Source organism: Homalodisca vitripennis, chromosome 5 (genome assembly GCF_021130785.1).
Source record: "Homalodisca vitripennis isolate AUS2020 chromosome 5, UT_GWSS_2.1, whole genome shotgun sequence".
Lineage (NCBI taxonomy): Eukaryota > Metazoa > Arthropoda > Insecta > Hemiptera > Cicadellidae > Homalodisca > Homalodisca vitripennis.
Window position 1 is genome coordinate 49469817 of NC_060211.1, and position 21404 is coordinate 49491220.

Sequence of the window (21404 nt, forward strand, 5' to 3'; positions counted from 1 at the left end):
GACTATCGATTATCTCTAGACTGTTTATTATGTCATAGAAAAAGAATACATAGATATATTGTCCAATTTTTTCAACAGAAAATTGTGTGCGAAACCGCGGGTAACTGCTAGGTAGGTTATATATTTACAAAGATAACACAGGGAAGGGAAGTGGTCATAACAAATCGAGATTTCAATTTAATTTTCATATGTTCCGTTTACTTTTGGTTTGTTGGTTGGTATTCATTGTTCACAGTCTGAGTGTATGTACTCTGAGCTTCCAGTTCGACTTCGGCATCGCTGTGAAACAGACGTAACTACGGCACTGTTGTTTAAGTGGTTGTCCGCAAGTAGATTCCTGTGTGTTCTGTGTTGTAATCCTATATCATCCAACCTTGGAGATTGGGTAACTATAACATGTAATTTAACCTATAATTTTCCTTTTCCTCATATTTGTTTATTTAATTTCCTTCAATCTATTTTACTGTTCTTTGTTGGTATAACCAATTTAAATTTTAAGTAATATTCCTTTCGGCTGGTCCTGACATGTCGTCAGGTCTGGCCGGCAACGTGATGGACGATGAAACCTCTAAGGCAATAGAGTCTATTTTAACTAATGAAAATTCCACAATAAAACGAAAACATGAAAACGATGACATTTCTGACTTAGAACATAATCAAAAAAGTGAAATTGCTCCCCCTAAACCAAAAAAACCTTTCACAATCAGATAGGCCTACTATAAACCTGAAAATAAAGGGCCCCTTTGAGATTATTGTTCAGGACAAAAATAAAACTAAACTCAATGCTTTTCATATTGGAAAGATTATAAAGCTACACCACACAGACATTGAGTATGTTAAACCATCCGGCCGCAATGTAACAATTTTTTGCAAAAATGCGCAAACAGCAAACAATATTGTCGATTCCCGTCATTTATCCCAATACAATGTTTTTGTACCTTCAATTAGAATACACTCCAATGGTGTAGTGAATATAGACCCTAGTATCAGTGAGGATGAAATAATTAAAGAAACTGAATCAGACTGTACCATTATTGAGGCCAGACGTATTAAGCGTAGAATCAATAGCGAACTTTGTGACACACATTATGTCAAGTTAACTTTTGATTCCGATACTCTCCATAATTACATTCATTTAAACTATGTCAGGGTTCAAGTAACCCCTATATAATCCCTGTGAAACAGTGCTACCGCTGCTTTGCATACGGGCACGTGGCAAATTCCCCATGCAAAAACGAGAGAATTTGCAGAGACTGTGGCGATAAATTTCATTCTTCACCATGCCAACTCCCTCTTAAATGTATTCACTGTCTAGGCCCCCACAGCAGCAACTCTAAATACTGCCCTGAATTCATCAGACAAAAACAGATCAAAGAAAGGATGAGCCTAAGAAAAGAAGACTACTTTACATCTAGTCAATTCTACCCGGTCACTTATAAGAATATTAGGGGACCCAAAAGACCTCAAACTTTTGCCGAGGCAACCAAGTCCCTTGACTCTTCAGACACTAATCATTATCCGAATCTTCCACAAATATCTCCAAGTAATAGCCTAGCCTAATTTCCATCTCTAATAGATACTCATCCCTTAGCACTGTACTAGATACGCCCACCACTTCCGGGTTACCTTCAAACACAGTTTATCGAAAACCTACCTCAAACACAAACCACACACCTCAAACAAAACTTTCACTACTAACTATAAACCTAACTCAACCAAACCTATATATGCTAACCCTAAACCTAAACCTAACCTAACAGAAACAAAGACGGTTGACAGAGAACACTTACAGGCTCTTTTGAACACTAAAATTACAGAAATAAGAAATAAGGTTAAAACTTCTAATGTTACAACAAAAAAACAAATAGATGAGCTACTAGCAACATTTATAATTTCAAACACTGACACTAAAAACTCTGCTAATACTACTCCAAAAAAAAACTTATTCAAGTACTAATAAAAATAATAGCACTCTCCCCCCTGATAAAGTATGACAACAGAAAAGCTAAACATACTCCAATGGAATTGCAGGTCACTTAAACCCAAGTGGCCTGAGATCACTCAATTTTTGACTAAAAATCAATTTCATATTGGAGCATTTCAAGAAACATGGTTAACTGATAATGAAAAAACTATCTGATAGCAATTACAACATAATTAGTGTAAATAGGCTCGATGGATATGGCGGGGTACTGCCTTCCTTATACATAAATCTATATCATTTGAAAAAATGTCCGAATACAATGATAATAAAGTTCAACTTCTGGAAATTTAAATAAAAACTATATAATAAATGTATCCATATATACAACATCTATTGTGCTGATAGTAAAATTGACCCCACCTTTTGGAGTAACAAACTATTTATAAATGGCAATAAATATTCATTAATATGCGGTGACATGAATGCCCACCACCCCTATTGGTTCTGCTTTAAGGCAAACCCCCGAGGTAAGGACATTTTCCGGGAATACTCTCAATCCCGCTATATTATGATTAATAAAAATGCATTTACCACCATCCCCAATTTGTATAATAGACAATCTACTATTGATTTAACTTTTGCTACCCCAAACCTACATGCTCATATCACAAACTGGAATGTCTTAAATGATCCGATGGGAAGCAATCACTTCCCTATCTCTATGCAAATTGAATTCTATAGTAGGCCTACAAATGAAACACCTGTAAACAACTGTATAAGAAAAAATTTTAAATTAGCTAATTGGGATCTTTATACAAGAACTATACAAAACCAAATACAATTAATTGAAAACTTACCTTCTGAAATACAGTTTAATAAGCTGCTTGAATTAATACATTTTGCCACGGAAAAGGCCATTCCAAATATTAAAGCTCCGATAAATAAGCCAAATTTTTATACAAAACATTGGTGGACGGAGAAATGTTCACAATTTGTTGCACAAAGGAGATTGGCCTTTAAAAATTTTAGAATTAATATGACCCCAACAACATATATCATATTTATCAAGTAGCTCAATTAAAAACAAAAGATGTAATTAATGCAGCAAAGAAAGTAGGTTGGGAAAACTTGTGCCAAAAAATAGGCAATAAAACCCTCATCAAAATATGCTTGGAATATTGTTAAAAAACTAAAAAATCCACATGATATGAAATCAAAATCTGAAATGATAGATAATTTTGAACTTGGACAAAAATTTATGCAACACATTTTGCCACAATATGTACCACACACAAAACTGAAATTCAACCCCCATTATTTTCTGAAAAATCACATATACTTGAAACTAATTTTAACATCAAAGAATTATACAAGGCCCTTAAATCTAAGACAAAAGACACCTCACCTGGAGCAGATGGTATTACCTACTCCCTGATTAAAAAACTACCACCGGAGGCACTAGATATATTACTAAACTTATATAATAATATTTGGAATGGTATAATGGATTTCCCTGACAGCTGGAAAAAATTCAAGGTTGTTGCACTCCTTAAACCTGGTAAAGATAAGGATAATGAAACATCGTATCGACCAATTTCCTTAATACCATGTTTTATTAAAATCATGAACACAATGATCAAAAATAGGCTTGTATGGCTTGTAGACTATTTAAAGATAATCCCTGATGCACAACACGCTTTTAGAAAACACCTCGGATGTGCTGATTATTTGGTGCAATTAATTTCAAATATACAAAACTGCTTTTACACACAACGAATCCACTATTTTGGCGGCTTTAGATATTTCCTGTGCATATGACAATGTACATTTGCCTACTTTATGGACAAAAATGTTCATTAAAGGTATACCTAGGAAATTTATTGTGCACTGTCACAAATGGCTGGTTGATAGGCAGCTGACAATCACCTTCCCCGACTATCAGATTACAAGGACCACTTGTCGAGGGATCCCGCAAGGTAGTGTCCTGAGTCCTTTATTATTTGAGATATATATATCAGACATAAATAAATGTCTACCTACTCAGGTAAAATCATTACAGTATGCTGACGATGTCACCTTATATTCATCTGGTAAAAGTTATGACAACGTACAATATAATATGCAATTTGCATTAGACAATATGAATAAAGTATTAGAGGATTTAAATCTAAGCCTAAATCCTAATAAGAGTGTCATAACCATTTTTACTAGGAAAAGGTCAATTACAAACCTCAATACACAATTTTATATTGATGGTCAAACAATAAGAGTTGAAGATAAATTAAAACTCCTAGGTATTACTATAGATAATAAATTAAAATTTAAACCATACTTAGAACAACTTATATTGCAATGTCAGAAGGACTTAAATATTTTAAAAATGGTATCATGTGGCAGAAACGGTGCCAACCCCGATTTTGTGCTGAGTATATACAAAAGTCTAATTAGATCCAAGATTGATTACTGCTCTTTTATTTATGGTCATGCTCCTAACTATTTACTTGACAGACTTGAAAAAGTACAAAACCAAGCACTCCGATTAGCGATTGGGGCCTTTAAAACTACCCCTATCATTGGCATGCAATTTGAATGTGCTATACCTACACTATCCCTGAGAAGATTATCTCTTACTGAGCGACTAATTTATAAAATAATAACAGATACAACTCACCCAGCCTATCACAGTGTCATGTATCTATACATGCTAACTAATAATAATAACCCTTTCTGGAACAAAAAAGAAAACTCCTGTATATATACAAGCATTAAGCCTAGTACAAACAATTAACCCCATAGAAAACAACTTAAAATTATTTGCTGTACCCCACGATTTAACCAAACCTATTGAAATTACTGACGTAAATGTAAGCTGCAATACACTAATTAATGGTAGATTGCTTGACAAGAAAGTCAGCAATCAAATATTGCAACAAGAATGGTATAATATGGTAAACATAACCTATAAGGATAATATTATGATCTACACTGACGGATCAAAAATTGACTCGGGCTCTGGCGCAGCCTTCTATATTCCGTGCTATGACGAAAGACACATTTTCAAACTCAACCATATCGTTTCGAGCTATACAGCCGAAATGTATGCAATACTGAAAGCCGTTGAGTATACTAGAAAGATCACAAATAGTGAAATAGTTATCTGCTCTGACCACGGTAGGTAGAATAGACACGGTAGGGGTCGCGAGGAGGATGCGCAGTAGCATGTGACGTCAACGGGGCCCAGCGCCGACTTCACCGCTACCTGGTTACGTGGAACTACAAGCTACTGTCTGTTTCCGGCTGTCATTCGGCTGTATGTTTCCCGCGTTTTTTGTCATTGTGTCTGACAGTAGGCTGAGTGAAGTGTCTATAGTTGCGTTTGATGTTGATATATTTAAGTTTTAAGTTATTTACAGTCTTAATTTTTGTTAAAAGTTACCGTATGTGGACTATGTGTTGGCCTAGTGAAATGTAATAATAATAATGCCGTGTTGTGCAGTAGCTGGTTGTTCAAACCATTCAAGACATTCTAAAGAAACGGGAATATCTTTTCATCGTTTTCCCTACGGATATTGATTTAAGAAAACAATGGGTAAATGCATGCAAAAGGGCCGATGAATTTAACCACGGTTAGGTAGAATAGACACGGTAGGGGTCGCGAGGAGGAAATGCGCAGTAGCATGTGACGTCAACGGGGCCCAGCGCCGACTTCACCGCTACCTGGTTACGTGGAACTACAAGCTACTGTCTGTTTCCGGCTGTCATTCGGCTGTATGTTTCCCGCGTTTTTTGTCATTGTGTCTGGACAGTAGGCTGAGTGAAGTGTCTATAGTGCGTTTGATGTTGATATATTTAAGTTTTAAGTTATTTACAGTCTTAATTTTTGTTAAAAGTACCGTATGTGACTATGTGTTGGCCTAGTGAAATGTAATAATAATAATGCCGTGTTGTGCAGTAGCTGGTTGTTCAAAACCATTCAAGACATTCTAAAGAAACGGGAATATCTTTTCATCGTTTCCCTACGGATATTGATTTAAGAAAACAATGGGTAAATGCATGCAAAAAGGGCCGATGAATTTAACGTCGATAACGCCAAAGTATGCTCAGCCCATTTTGGGGAACATGATTTCGAGCGAGACTTAAAATCTGAGTTATTAAATACGAAAAGTAGAAGGATTTTAAAGAACACAGCAGTTCCTTTCTTTGGTCTGTCAAATTTAAATGAACGTGCAATCTCACGATTAAAACGAGGTTGAAAGTAGGGAAACAAAAAAACAAATTAGTAACATTTTTTGTGAGATCGCCAACATAGATGAACCGTCTGATGCGATTCCAGAAATCAACAATGATGAAAACCTTATAGTAAACGACAAAAGTGAATCAGAATATAATTTATTGTTGAATAAGCAATTAGCCGAAGCAATTGCAAAAATTTCCGTGTTGGAAAATAAACTTAAGTCATATGAATCTCTTTTTACAAAATCACAACAACAGTATATTTTGCAAGGTCCAGTGTAGGAGTTGGAGCCAAGGGAGGATGTCTCAAAAGGCAATTACATTAAGATGTATTTCAAAAAAGGCATTTTCATTCGTTAGAGATGTGTTAAAGCACCACTGCCAAGTGAGACTACTATTAAACGTCGGCTAAGTCACTTTTCTATAAAAAACCAGGTTTCATTGATATGAGTTTAAAAGTTATGGAAAACTCAAGTTAACGTGTTTAGTGATTTTGAAAAGAACGTGGTTTTATGTTACGATGAAATGAAGGTCAACTCTGACTTATGTTATGATAATGTGGAAGATCGAATTTTGGGTCCATATTCCATGGTACAAGTGATTGTGGTCAGAAGCATAGTAGGTAAGTGGAAGCAACCCGTTTTTTATGATTTTGACCGACCTGTAGATAAGGCACTTTTGTTTGAAACCATTGCAAAGGTGGAAGCTACAGGTTTTCGAGTAAGGGCCTTTGTAAGTGACATGGGACCATCTAACCAAAAGCTTATGAAAAACCTTGGGTATTATACCTGGCAAAGTAACTAGTTTTAAAAAATCCAATTGACGCCACTCGTCAAATTTGGGGCGTTTTTTGATGTTCCACATTTGCTTAAAACTTTGTAGGAACCATTTATTGGATCATGGTTATCAATTGAAATCTGGCGAAGTAGTTTCAAAAGAAATTTTTTTCTAAACTCGTTGAACTACAACATGAAAAAGGATTTGAAGTTTGCTTACAAAATTTCCACCTCTCATATACTTTTGTCAGGTACCGAGAGGCAAAATGTAAGAAAAGCCGCAGAGCTACTCTCTGGGGACAGTTGCTACAGCAATTGAATTTAACTTTCCCGGAAAATGAATCCATTGTGAAGTTTATTAGGATCATTAACAATGGCTTTGATGTTCTTAATTCGCGAATGCCTAATCACCCATGCAACAAACTAAAGGTAGCCTATGGGCTACATTTAGCAGAGCAAAATCACGCTCTCAATGAGCTCTTTGATTTGTTCAGTTCTATGCGTGTCTTGGGAAAGTCCAACTTGTTACCATTTCAAAATGGCTTTCTTATTTCTATATTGAGTATTCAGGGACTGTACAATGATTTGAGAGCTGAAGGCTTTACCTACATCATGGCAGCCAGGTGCAATCAGGACATCCTTGAATCGTATTTTTTCCCTGATTCGTGGGCTTGGACGATTTTATGACCACCCTCTACCGATAGCTGTTGGACAACGAATAAAAAGCTTTACTTTTAGGCCACTTTGCAAGTTTCTATTGTAGCTACTGGAAACTGTCAAAGTGAAGAGACATCCACCCTCAGCGTTGATTTATTGAACAGTTTCGATTGTGCTGCTGGAAAAAGGCTCTGAGGAAAAAGTTGAACAAAGTGAAACTAGTAGTTTTATAGAAGTTGACCCACAAGAAGAAGATGAGTTGATAGGAGTTATTGAGCCAGAAAATAGCAGGAGATATCGGAAACGTAGCTACTATGAATATGATGTTTTGACTAAAGAAAAGACGGATTTGATTCAAATGCTGGCTGGATATATAGCCTATAGGGTAAAGAAGAAAAAACTGGAATCAAATTTTATTTTATGGTCATCCAACGAAAGATTTCCCATCACAAAACGATTGGCTCTCTGCTATATCACGTGGAGCTCTGATGAGGGACCGACCAGAGAATGGGAATGGACTGTGAAAAATATGGAAATCGACTTTAACAATTTTCATGGTGTAAATAGCCTTAATAAAGACTGCAATGTAATGAAAACTCTGACTAGTGTTTTGAAAACCAAATATTGCAATATAGATGGAGTATGCAATTCTTTGCTTTGTGCGAACACGCACATTCTTCAGGATAAAAGCAATGAACAAGAAGAAAAGTGACAAGAGGAAACATTATGGAAACAAAAAAAACAAATTGTGGAAGAAAAGAGTCAAAAAAGCTAGCTAAACTTCAATAATTTCAACCGGAGTAAGTAATGCATAATAACTCTGCTAATGCATTATTTTGTCTATTTGTGTTTTAACCTAACGTTTCCTTTAACGTATTTTTAAAATTGTATAAAAAAATCTATATTTGTGGGTAATATTGATACATTTATGCCAAGTCTCATTGCTTCACAAGGAAATGGTAAAACAATAAAACCATTCCGGGACTTTTCAAGCACACTGTTTGACACGACAAACTATATGTTTAATTATAATATTATTATTGTAAGCATTTAGGATGGTAATATTTTAAAATTTCAATTCACTAACAATAATATTATTTCATGTGTAAAATATTATTCGGATCACCATATCAATGCAGCTATGTAGGCCCAAGTGTAGACCTAGTGTAATTTATTGTACTATTCACAATGTGTATTGATAATATTATATTCGTTAAATTTAAAGCTTTTATTAACAATTAATAGCAGACAAAACATCATTTCAGTTATAAAATACGACTTGCGGGAAATTTGTATTGGAGAGTATGGCAAGAACGCAATAAAACAATGCTGGGAAGGAGCACTAGTAACGTTGTTATGAGCTGGGCACCGCAGCGAGTGGGCCCGTTGACGTCGTCAGTGGTGGGGGAACATGCGCGTGGCCCATACCGTTTCTATTCTACCTACCGTGGCTCTGACTGTAAATCTGTCATCGAAGCAGTTGATCAGGCATTATTGGGGAATAATAACAGTAAGGACCTGACTTTGAACATAATAGCGGAAATGATGAGAAACAACACAAATTATTACACTTTACAATGGATACCTGGCCATAGTGGGATTAAAGAAAACGAAGCCGTAGATAAATTGGCAAAAGAATCAACAGGTCTAACTTTCACCAGCTACGAATTCTATGTAACAAATGCTGATTTCAAATCGCACCAAAACAAAAAGATTGGGACTGAAATGACTGGTATATTAACATCATCCTTAAAGGCAAATTGGTACAAAAATATCAAGCAATGTTTCACAAAGACACCTTGGTTCACAGCCTCTAAAATGTCGAGAGGTGAAATAGTTAATATCTGTAGGATTAGGCTTGGTCACGCTAATGTTAACGCATGTCTTCACAGAATTAAATGTTATTTTACACCATTATGTCTAAATTGCACAATGGGAGTGGATGAAACATTGGAGCATCTAATCTTTCAGTGTCCAAAATATACGCATGAAAGAAATAACTATCTCCAAAAAACAAAAATCATTAGTGAGACATTTTCCAAGAATCTAAACTATGTAATCAGCACAGAAAAGTATGAAATGTATAATGAAATCAACAATTTTTTAAAAGCAATCAAACGAAAACTTTAAATATAAAAACAAAGTCCATCTATACACAGACACAATACATAGATGTCATTCCAATCCTGGGCTCTTCTTTCCTTGGCCTACCTTTTTTCGGGATAGGACATTGCCTGATCGGCCCCTGGCAGAGAAGAGATTCCTACACCTTCCCTTCCTGATACCCATCTACTTACAAAATCCTTAGAATATCCTAGCTTTATTGTAACTAACATAAATACTACAAAACATATTACCACTGTACATTATTGTTGTAACTAACGAATCTAAATGTTTTTTTTTTTCTCAGATTACCAAACCGAAGACTGATGTAAAATTTTTAAAGTTCTTGTAAGAACTACCTACAAACGACGGACAACCACAAAAGTGAACATCGGGGCCTCATGGATTTTTAATCCAGGCCGCCACAAAAAGGTGGCAAAAGAAGAAAAAAAAAAAAATACTCTGAGCTAAAGACGTTTCACGTTGGTTTGTTATTGATTGACACTATCTTGTTAGTAAACCGTGTTTAATGGTAGAGAGGTTATGATTTGTGTTTTTTATAGTAAATATGTGTTTATTAAATTAGTAAACTATAACATTTGTAAAACTTAATATTAGGTAGTGTATAATTTGAAAAATGTATTGTGTATAAAGTAGCAAGACATTACAGAACTATATACACCCCAACAAGTTTGAGGTTAGCCACCAATTCGAAAAATAAACCTATAGGCCTAGTAGAAATCATCTGACACTCAAATTTTACTTTCAAGTAGTAATTAATATCTCTAATGGAATATCATTAACATCATACAATGGATGAGAAGATGTCACAAGCTCTACTTGATAAGGGACAAAATTTAATATCTGTTCTTAATATAATTTCTAGTGAAGATTATAGTGTTTCTGATGACACTATTCTAGATAAGCTTTTTGTCAATCTTGAAAAGAGTGCAGCGATCAAAGGTAATCAATCTACAATACTTACTTAAGAATAGGTGTAACTCTCTCTGTCAGTAATCTGTTTTTAATGTCTATTCTATATTAGCCTACCATATAAGTTTGTTATCAGTGAAGCCCTGCACAGTATGCAAGCAAGCTCATATAGTGCTTGGGGGTTAAAAATAAATGTTATAAAAATGGTTTTATTACTTTTTATTTAATTTGTTGGATGCAGCGTAATGTGTCAAAAACTCGAATGATTGACAATATCGAATCATCAATATTCATGAGTAAAGAATCCTTGATATAACTACTTCAACCAAATTAAGTTAAAGGTGTTTAAAACTTACTCCAGTATAAAAAGTAACATGTGTATGGTGTATGGTAAAATACAAGTTACATGTTATTAACATATTGATGTTGTCCTCCTGAACAAAAAATATAAGGTTTTTGAGTGAAGAAAAAAATGAATTTTAGAACATTCAAAGTGGAACTACTTTTCTTGCAAGATAGGAAGTTATGGTTTGGTGAATTTACAATATTTGTTTTTTCAAGTTAAATTTCCTATCATGCAGTAATGGACGAAGGGATTTGTTTCCAATGTGGTTAAAATTAATTTGAAAATAATGCATACGAATTAAATTAGATTTTCAGTAAATCATTAAATATTGTGAATAACAAATTAAGTTTGATAAATAAGCTTGAAACTAATGTAACCATAATTTTGTTTGTATGGACTATGTACAGTGGAGTCCTGATATTCCGAACATGTTTAATCCGAACATCTGGTTAATCGATACATGTCCAGGAAGAAATTCTTATATATTATATTTCTTTTTTCGCCAGAAGTATGGGGTGACCGAAGCCCACACTAATGGCAAGGGGCATTTCCAATCAGTACTTCCCCACATGTCTGATAATAAAAAAAAACGTCCCTTGAGATGTGCCTAAATTCAAGCTCATAATTATATGCACTCATAAATATAGACTTCAATTTTTTATATTTATAATATGTAGCCTACATACGTATTGCTTAATAACAAATAGTAGATAGGGCTACATTGCTTCCTTTCAGGAGGCAGATAACAAAAAAATTGATCATCATAATGACATGTCATTTTCATAGGAAATCAAAGAAAGTTTGTTCTCTCTAATAATGTAGTTTTTTAAGGTCTCTGGTAAGAAAAACTGTTATAAAAATAGTCGACACCGGATAATACCAAAGTACTAAATACAAATTTTAGTTGTCAAATACAAAAAACATTTCAGCTTACAGTGCCTATCGCTGTTGTATTAATGTAGGCAATAATCACAAAGTAATCGTCTAGAGAGTAAGGTGCCAGCTTAATCAGGAATACCTGCTCCATGAACACTCTAGACAATTGTTCACTAATGGTGACAAACGAAACACCCCTCGAGGTAGCACCTATTACCAAAAGGTTAAAATTCTAGAGTTTACAGTAGCAAACATCTCTTGTTATCAGTGGAAGTTGGAAAAAAACAACTTAACAAAACAGACAAATGTTTTTAATTAACCTAACCATAAGTTTGTACTATTTAGCAATATAAGTTGGGTGTGGATAAAAGAAATTTTTTAAATAACGCAAGTAAACATTACTGTTACTTCCTATTACAGTGTTGTAAAGAATGTAAACAAACACGACTTTCATTAATTTAATAAATGAGAAAAACTAATTTTACCATAACTGCCTATTTTTCTATGTGCGTATAACCTATCTATGAACCATCAAGTAATTTTTGATCACACAGTCTAAATATTAGTTTCCAATTTAAGATCAATACACAACAAAGTACAGTCTCTCTCTCTTAAAAACTCAATGGTAAATTTCAAAATTTAATACATTTATATTAAAAAATCAGATTACTCACAATACTCTCTTGAAATACATAATTTTCTGAACTTCTGAACTAGTTGAGATATTAGAGTTGAACGTAATAAATGAGTAATGACCAATGAATTATATTACGTAATTCTCAATGGTAACGACACTATGGTTATCCTTAAGGTACAGTAATACATGAGAAGCTAGGTGATGCAGTACACTGAACTTTATATCTTTTTACAGTAAAATTCAAGACAATTCTTGATTACTGGAGACCAAACTACTTCGTTGAATATAGAAGGTTTCTCTTAATTTACCAGAAAATAACTAAATAATACACCACTAGTCTTAATTCAAGATGAGTCAATAAATTTAAATTTTTTACCTTCAGGCTAGAAAGATCTGTGTCTAAACATTATGTAAAAAGCAATCTAACTTATTTAAAACTTTTAAAATAATTGAAAAATATCTATCTGTTTACACTTTGAAGGGATGTGGGCTTTAAAAACAGTTCTTAGAACAAAGAGTTATATTTTATTTTATCTTTTACAAATTTACTCAGGGATTTTTTGCATGGGTTCAGATAGTCCCTGTTTATTAATGAAGTTAAGAAAATAATGTTCAATATTCAATGGTATATCTTATCCAGTAAAAGTTCAATTACAAAATCATACAAAGCTGTTTAGTAATTATTTTACTTATTGTTATTTTACATAAATGATCCAAGCATGATGTTTAAATATGTAATAGTTTAATATCTATAATTGAAAGTCTAGGATTACACCAGTTATTTTTGGTTCGATAACCTTCAGAATTGGTGTGTATTGTTTTGGTAGATTGTCAAAATCAAGATTTTCCACCACAGTAACCCCACATTTTATGGCATTCAAAAACTAGTTAAAACTATATAGATTAATTTTTATTTATATTATGTGAACTGCTAAATTTCAGCATTAATTTAAGTTAAAATCTTCATCCTTTTCGATCTCTTTAATCCAAAACAGTCTTTAATATATATGGAAAATAACACTTATTGTACACACAGTAACTCCCTAAATAGTTAACCAATATGAATGGCTTAGCTCAAAATATGTATTAAAGATTGATTTCACGAATAAGTTTATATGTATGAACCGTTATGTCTGAGATAAAATTTGTATGCTGGTAAAAAACGTAGCTGAAGTATTGTTTTTTACTTAAGCATTTGAAATAAATGTATTAACATCAGTATTTGTTTTGTTTTAGATGTCTTAGATTTACTATATCCTGAAATTGTCAACTGGTTGCAAGAAACTCTCTATGGATGGAGTTCTGGAGAGAGGAAACTATTTCATGGAGTTAAAACGTTCATTTTTCGTTTTATTGGGTATATATGCTCAACAGTCAAAGGACATAAAATCCTACAAGAAAAGAATATTCCTTCGCTTGCCTTCGAATTGGTTAAAAAGGAGAATGCTGAGCCAAGTCTGGTGGTAGCTTTCATTGATACACTCAGGATGCTATTAAAACATCATGATGGATACATATGGGTAACTAACACAAGTAAGTAGGTACTACACTGAGAATAGTTTGAGCCATGTCTGGTGGTAGCTTTCATTGATACACTAAGGATGCTATTAAAACAGCATGATGGATACATATGGGTAACTAACACAAGTAAGTAGGTACTACACTGAGAATAGTTTGAGCCATGTCTGGTGGTAGCTTTCATTGATACACTAAGGATGCTATTAAAACAGCATGATGGATACATATGGGTAACTAACACAAGTAAGTAGGTACTACACTGAGAATAGTTTGAGCCAAGTCTGGTGGTAGCTTTCATTGATACACTAAGGATGCTATTAAAACATCATGATGGATACATATGGGTAACTAACACAAGTAAGTAGGTACTACACTGAGAATAGTTTGAGCCATGTCTGGTGGTAGCTTTCATTGATACACTAAGGATGCTATTAAAACAGCATGATGGATACATATGGGTAACTAACACAAGTAAGTAGGTACTACACTGAGAATAGTTTGAGCCATGTCTGGTGGTAGCTTTCATTGATACACTAAGGATGCTATTAAAACAGCATGATGGATACATATGGGTAACTAACACAAGTGTAAGTAGGTACTACACTGAGAATAGTTTGAGCCAAGTCTGGTGGTAGCTTTCATTGATAAACTAAGGATGCTATTAAAACATCATGATGGATACATATGGGTAACTAACACAAGTAAGTAGGTACTACACTGAGAATAGTTTGAGCCATGTCTGGTGGTAGCTTTCATTGATAAACTAAGGATGCTATTAAAACAGCATGATGGATACATATGGGTGCTATTAAAACATCATGATGGATACATATGGGTAACTAACACAAGTAAGTAGGTACTACACTGAGAATAGTTTGAGCCAAGTCTGGTGGTAGCTTTCATTGATAAACTAAGGATGCTATTAAAACATCATGATGGATACATATGGGTAACTAACACAAGTAAGTAGGTACTACACTGAGAATAGTTTGAGCCATGTCTGGTGGTAGCTTTCATTGATAAACTAAGGATGCTATTAAAACAGCATGATGGATACATATGGGTGCTATTAAAACATCATGATGGATACATATGGGTAACTAACACAAGTAAGTAGGTACTACACTGAGAATAGTTTGAGCCATGTCTGGTGGTAGCTTTCATTGATAAACTAAGGATGCTATTAAAACAGCATGATGGATACATATGGGTAACTAACACAAGTAAGTAGGTACTACACTGAGAATAGTTTGAGCCAAATCTGGTGTTAGCTTTCATTGATAAACTAAGGATGCTATTAAAACATCATGATGGATACATATGGGTAACTAACACAAGTAAGTAGGTACTACACTGAGAATAGTTTGAGCCATGTCTGGTGGTAGCTTTCATTGATAAACTAAGGATGCTATTAAAACATCATGATGGATACATATGGGTAACTAACACAAGTAAGTAGGTACTACACTGAGAATAGTTTGAGCCAAGTCTGGTGGTAGCTTTCATTGATAAACTAAGGATGCTATTAAAACATCATGATGGATACATATGGGTAACTAACACAAGTAAGTAGGTACTACACTGAGAATAGTTTGAGCCATGTCTGGTGGTAGCTTTCATTGATAAACTAAGGATGCTATTAAAACATCATGATGGATACATATGGGTAACTAACACAAGTAAGTAGGTACTACACTGAGAATAGTTTGAGCCAAGTCTGGTGGTAGCTTTCATTGATAAACTAAGGATGCTATTAAAACATCATGATGGATACATATGGGTAACTAACAAGTGTAAGTAGGTACTACACTGAGAATAGTTTGAGCCATGTCTGGTGGTAGCTTTCATTGATAAACTAAGGATGCTATTAAAACAGCATGATGGATACATGTGGGTAACTAACACAAGTAAGTAGTTACTACACTGAGAATAGTTTGAGCCATGTCTGGTGGTAGCTTTCATTGATAAACTAAGGATGATATTAAAACAGCATGATGGATACATATGGGTAACTAACACAAGTAAGTAGGTACTACACTGAGAATAGTTTGAGCCATGTCTGGTGGTAGCTTTCATTGATACACTCAGGATGCTATTAAAACATCATGATGGATACATATGGGTAACTAACACAAGTAAGTAGGTACTACACTGAGAATAGTTTGAGCCATGTCTGGTGGTAGCTTTCATTGATAAACTAATGATGCTATTAAAACAGCATGATGGATACATATGGGTAACTAACACAAGTAAGTAGGTACTACACTGAGAATAGTTTGAGCCAAATCTGGTGGTAGCTTTCATTGATAAACTAAGGATGCTATTAAAACATCATGATGGATACATATGGGTAACTAACACAAGTAAGTAGGTACTACACTGAGAATAGTTTGAGACATGTCTGGTGGTAGCTTTCATTGATACACTAAGGATGCTATTAAAACAGCATGATGGATACATATGGGTAACTAACACAAGTAAGTAGGTACTACACTGAGAATAGTTTGAGCCATGTCTGGTGGTAGCTTTCATTGATACACTAAGGATGCTATTAAAACATCATGATGGATACATATGGGTAACTAACACAAGTAAGTAGGTACTACACTGAGAATAGTTTGAGCCATGTCTGGTGGTAGCTTTCATTGATAAACTAAGGATGCTATTAAAACAGCATGATGGATACATATGGGTAACTAACACAAGTAAGTAGGTACTACACTGAGAATAGTTTGAGCCAAATCTGGTGGTAGCTTTCATTGATAAACTAAGGATGCTATTAAAACATCATGATGGGTACATATAGGTAAGTTCCTACGCTGACAGTAGTGTACTTGGTATTATGGTGGCTCTAAGTCAAGTAACTGGTTTATATTTGTTATAATTTAATACTATAGCTTTTGTGGAATAAATTTGTTAACTTTTATTTTACTAATGTAGTTACCTTTGTAAATACCTTTCTATAATTTTTAAAATATACTAAGAATTTATGTATTTTTGTTTGAAATTCAGATCAAATGAGGAATTACAATATAGAAAATACATATGTTTTATTATAAAATAATTGTATAAAACTAAGAATAGTAACAACATTTTCTAAATTTCATGTATATTTTTTAAGGTTTTTTTTTTAGTTTTAGTTTTTTAAAGTCTTATAATAGAAAATAAAACTGTCACATCTTATATAGTAACTGTTTGTTCATTTACAAGATAAAGATCACTGGTCACACTTATTGTTCATGGAATCCCAAAAAATAATTATTTTCCTTTGTAATGCACAGAGGTACATGACATAACATTGGGTTCAATAGATAAAGATTTTTTGGTACACCCAGGATCTTTGAACCTTAAATTACTTTTCATGTTTTGGAATTACAAGAGATGGGTTTTTGTCATCAGACCTGATGTCTTTCAAAGGCTCCATAATACTAAAAACAATCTGTGCTATACCTCAGTCAGTGACAGAATCTCAGTATCTGCTGATCAACAGCTGCATCCTTGCATCCCTTCAAAGTGGAGATGTTTTCAACATAATGCTTACTATAATTCTACAAAATATCAAACTGATGTTTTTCAATATTTCTTTATTAACCTTTATGTATTAAAAATATTTTTTGTAATTTAGAAAAATAAATATTCACACCAAAGCAAAATTCAATACGATTTAGCCATCTTTGTAGTTAGTAGCAGCTCTATGTTTCTGTGTATGTTTGAAGATTCAAATTGTTGGAAATAATTTCAAAAGTGTGCCACTATCCAGTTTTGTCAAGCAACTCTATACTACAAACTAAAATGGAAATAACTAAACACAGTACATTTTAAACATCGTTTCTGGAAAGGTACAAAACTAGTAAAAGGGTTATAGAGTCATGATCATGAGATCAACCTCTTTACAGATGATATTAAGTCTTAGGAGAAACTATGATTTACGACAGTTACATCACTTGGTGTTTCGAGTGACGAATGAACCCCATCATGTATTCCTTATCTTAATGCAATTTTGTTAATTGTTTTTACTGCAATAAAGAATTATTATTATTATTATCTTATTTTACTCTCTAACAAAAAAAGACACAAAATAGAAATTACATGATAGAATCATTGAACTACGGGGCCTGTTGTATTGTCATAATCAAATAAAATTGCATTGTCATATGCAATTTAATAAAAATGTATACTTTTGGCAAAATGTTTACCATTTTCTTATTTTAAACCCTTTGGGTGCCAAGGGCCGATATTATCGGCTCACTATATTTAACCAAAGCATGCCGAGAGCCGATATTTTTCGGCCCTTTACGTTTAACTGAAGTGTGCCGAGAGCCGATGTTTTCGGCCCATTACGTTTAACCGAAGTGTGCCGCGGGCCGATATTTTCGGCTTTGCGATTATATTATTTTTTTAAAATCATATACTAAGCGAATCTTCATAACAGATACATCAAACGAAAGGGGAAGAGTTACTTAACAAATTGATATATAATTTGTTATAGTATAAGGTCCAGGACAGTATGTGTCAAGTGCACCCGGGGTTGCCACCTTGACTGTCTCCCCCGCCACGAGTGTAAATAGACTCAACGTTTATGTAACAATGTATATATTTTATATAGAGACATTTCTTTGCATAGTTTTTTTATAGACTTAGTAACATTTTTCAATAGGCCTATGCTATAGACTATAGGCACTAAAAATAGTGAATGATTGAAGATTGGACTTTTTCTGACTTTCAATAACTGAGGGTGAGAAAAAGCAAATAATATAAAAAATAGGCTATTTGTCATGATTTTATTTTTTGTGAACATGCATTAGGGTCCTAACCAATGTTTTTCAACCATCTCAATGCTAGTTTAATAAATATAGTTTTGTTTAGAAAAGTCCTTACAATAACATGCCCTTACATTACATTTTCAATATTTTAGCATTTTAGTCCAAATGTAAAGTTTTATTAAAAATCTTGTAAAACTTTTATTTCTCAACATTTCTTTCTGAAATTTTCTATATTGGTTCATAATTATACATACTAATGTAAAATGTAACATATGTTTACATAAATAGTAAAATAATATAAGTTTTCTAATAAAAAAAAAAAAAAATAAAATTTGTTTTTTTTTTTTATTTTTTTTTTTAGTTTACTTATTTATATTTTTGGATATTATCATAAAACTTTGTTATTACATAACAGTATATTTCATAACCTACAAAACAAAAACAAAAATTGTCCATTTATCAGTATTAGGATAGGAGTTATACAATTTTTAGTCCAACATAACAAAATAGCTGTTTTGTGCTTGGCACACTTGGCTGTTATAGGGCATTTACCACTGGCACTCAGGAAACACCCACAGCTCACATGCATGGCATTACTCAAAACGAATCTTGAAATTTGCTTGGCATCCAAAGGGTTAAGTCATATCTGTTTTTTGCATTTGAATAATCAAAGAGTAGAAACAAACAATAATGTAACAAAGTATACAACTGATAAAACTAGAAACATGTTTCATATGAATGGGCTATAGTTAAGAATAGCTGGTCTAAAAAAAAATTTGTGTTGTCTGTCACAAGGTTAAATTGGATAAAACAATTCCACTTAACTTAAAAACAGTGTGAACTAAGATTTGACAGCTGTTCATAGAACAAATAGTGACAAACGCTGTTTTAAGTAGTTGTACTAAAAGACATAAAATTCAAGTCTACATGGCTGTGAAGATGTTATATACTCTAATGACTTCAATTATGAAAATATTATAATATGTTACTTTTAAGTGGAAAATTTCCAAAACAATCAAATTTAACCTTGTGATAGATTTCTTCACAATTTTTAAAAAAATTTCCTAAGACCAGCTAAACATCTAACCTTAACATTCATTAGGCATTAATAGCCTATTTATATACCTATAACCATTTGTCTATAGTTTTATCCATTCTAGAGTTATATATCTTTTATACTAAATGTTTTATTATTTAGGCCTTTTTCACAAACAGAAAAAGTTTGTGGAATCCGTTGTGTTAAAGGTAGAGAGGTCTAATTTGTGTCATAAAATTTTGTTTTTCATGAGTTATATGATAATACCATAACATAGTTATACTGTATTTAGGAAGTGTTTTAAGGACTAGAGCCTATATATTGGTATTTTGCTCTTGTCCTTATACTTTTGACACACAGGGAAAAGCACTAAAAGGATCAAGATCTAATTACTCTTGATCAATCACAATCAATTTAGACTAAATCTAAAACCATTACAGTCAATATCTTCATGAGTTAGTCATCTTTTCCCTCTGAACAACCTTACTGTTAAAGCCAGCTTCTTCTTCCTGTACCCTTCTAATTTAAACCCATTAAAATACCCCATTCTTATTATTGGGAATTTCTAATTTCGTATTTGGTTTTCAGAGATTTGGAGATATGCAGTAACTTCATACTATGAGAGTAAAAGTATATATATAAAGAGAGCATCACTGACATTTACCTCATCATATTTGACTTCAAGCTCCGCTTACGGTACTAGTAGTGTAAACATATTCACTTTTATCTGTGAACCGTTGATTGAGAATAATATTTTAATTGTGAAAGACATTTATGAAGACGTCTTAACCTCAACGTCCAATGAACAAAAAACCATTCTATTTGACAACACAGTAGATTTTAAAAATTCAGGTTTTAAATGTGCCTCTTATCTTTGTGAAGTGTTTGAAGATTTATCGAAAGTCAATGCATCTCTTCCTACAAATTTATTCTTGGTTTACCAAACTAAAAATGGTGTAGAAGAAAGTGTCATATTGTCAGATGTCCTGAGTCATAGTTCGATTTATCAGGTATGCACTTAATTTAATTAATTAGTTTTCATTTCATTTATAAGCTATTATTTAGTAAACCCTGTGGTTTTTGGAAATCTTGCAAACAAGTTAATTAGTTAAGCTATACAGCATATTTGTAACTGAGTCTGACTGACATTAGGGATGTGAATATTCGAAGGTGATAAGATTAAGCCTACTTCGGAAAGACAAAATTCCAAAATAAGGTGGACAGTCATTTAAAACTCGCTTCCTGTTATATTATTATCACTCACAATAAGAGTTGGAATTCGCTTAGAATGTAACCTAATCCATACAGAAAGTGAGCTAATAGCATAATAATGTGTACAGCACCCCAAGTCTAACTCATGAGTAATACATTTATTTATTAGAAGCTAACAATTACTCAAAACACATATGGAAGCATTGCCAAGGCCAATAACATGTCTGGCTTCTAGCAGCAGTCACACGTTTGTGTCGTAACATTTACAAAAGACATTTTTAGTTAGACAGTATGATTTTAATGCTGTTGTACTGTATGAAACAGTTCAAAAAAGTTTTAGACCAGTAACTTTCTGTTTCAATACATATTCATTCCAATAATTAAAGGATT

General features: G+C 33.3%; 2 protein-coding genes across 10 annotated transcripts in view; both read left to right on the forward strand.

Moving 5' to 3' along the window:
- Window positions 1-257: 257 nt before the first annotated feature.
- LOC124362133 overlaps window positions 258-21404 on the forward strand; it is a 65809-nt gene continuing 44662 nt past the window's right edge. For 2 of the 9 annotated variants that reach the window (XM_046816354.1, XM_046816357.1), the window contains exons 1-4: window positions 258-385; window positions 10001-10656; window positions 13722-14018; window positions 20391-20812. In XM_046816354.1, the coding sequence (XP_046672310.1) occupies window positions 10506-10656; window positions 13722-14018; window positions 20391-20812 (870 nt within the window). In that variant the 5' untranslated portion in view covers window positions 258-385; window positions 10001-10505. Of the gene's footprint in view, window positions 399-10000; window positions 10657-13721; window positions 14019-14112; window positions 14361-16072; window positions 16139-16479; window positions 16595-16636; window positions 16709-20390; window positions 20813-21404 lie in introns of those variants that run through there. The other 7 variants (XM_046816355.1, XM_046816356.1, XM_046816359.1 and 4 more) reach the window with 7 other exon arrangements.
- Window positions 4666-9994, forward strand: LOC124363459. Its single transcript, XM_046818707.1, has 2 exons — window positions 4666-5095; window positions 8903-9994. Exons 1-2 carry the CDS (start codon window positions 4870-4872, stop codon window positions 9718-9720), a joined length of 1044 nt encoding a protein of 347 aa, XP_046674663.1. The 5' UTR covers window positions 4666-4869; the 3' UTR covers window positions 9721-9994.

Coding starts and splice junctions, on each gene's coding strand:
- LOC124363459 (XM_046818707.1), top strand. CDS start 4,870: ATGGTAAACATAACCTATAAGGATAATATTATGATCTACACTGACGGA. Junction 5,096..8,902: donor AGTTATCTGCTCTGACCACG/GTAGGTAGAATA, acceptor GAGTATGGCAAG/AACGCAATAAAACAATGCTG.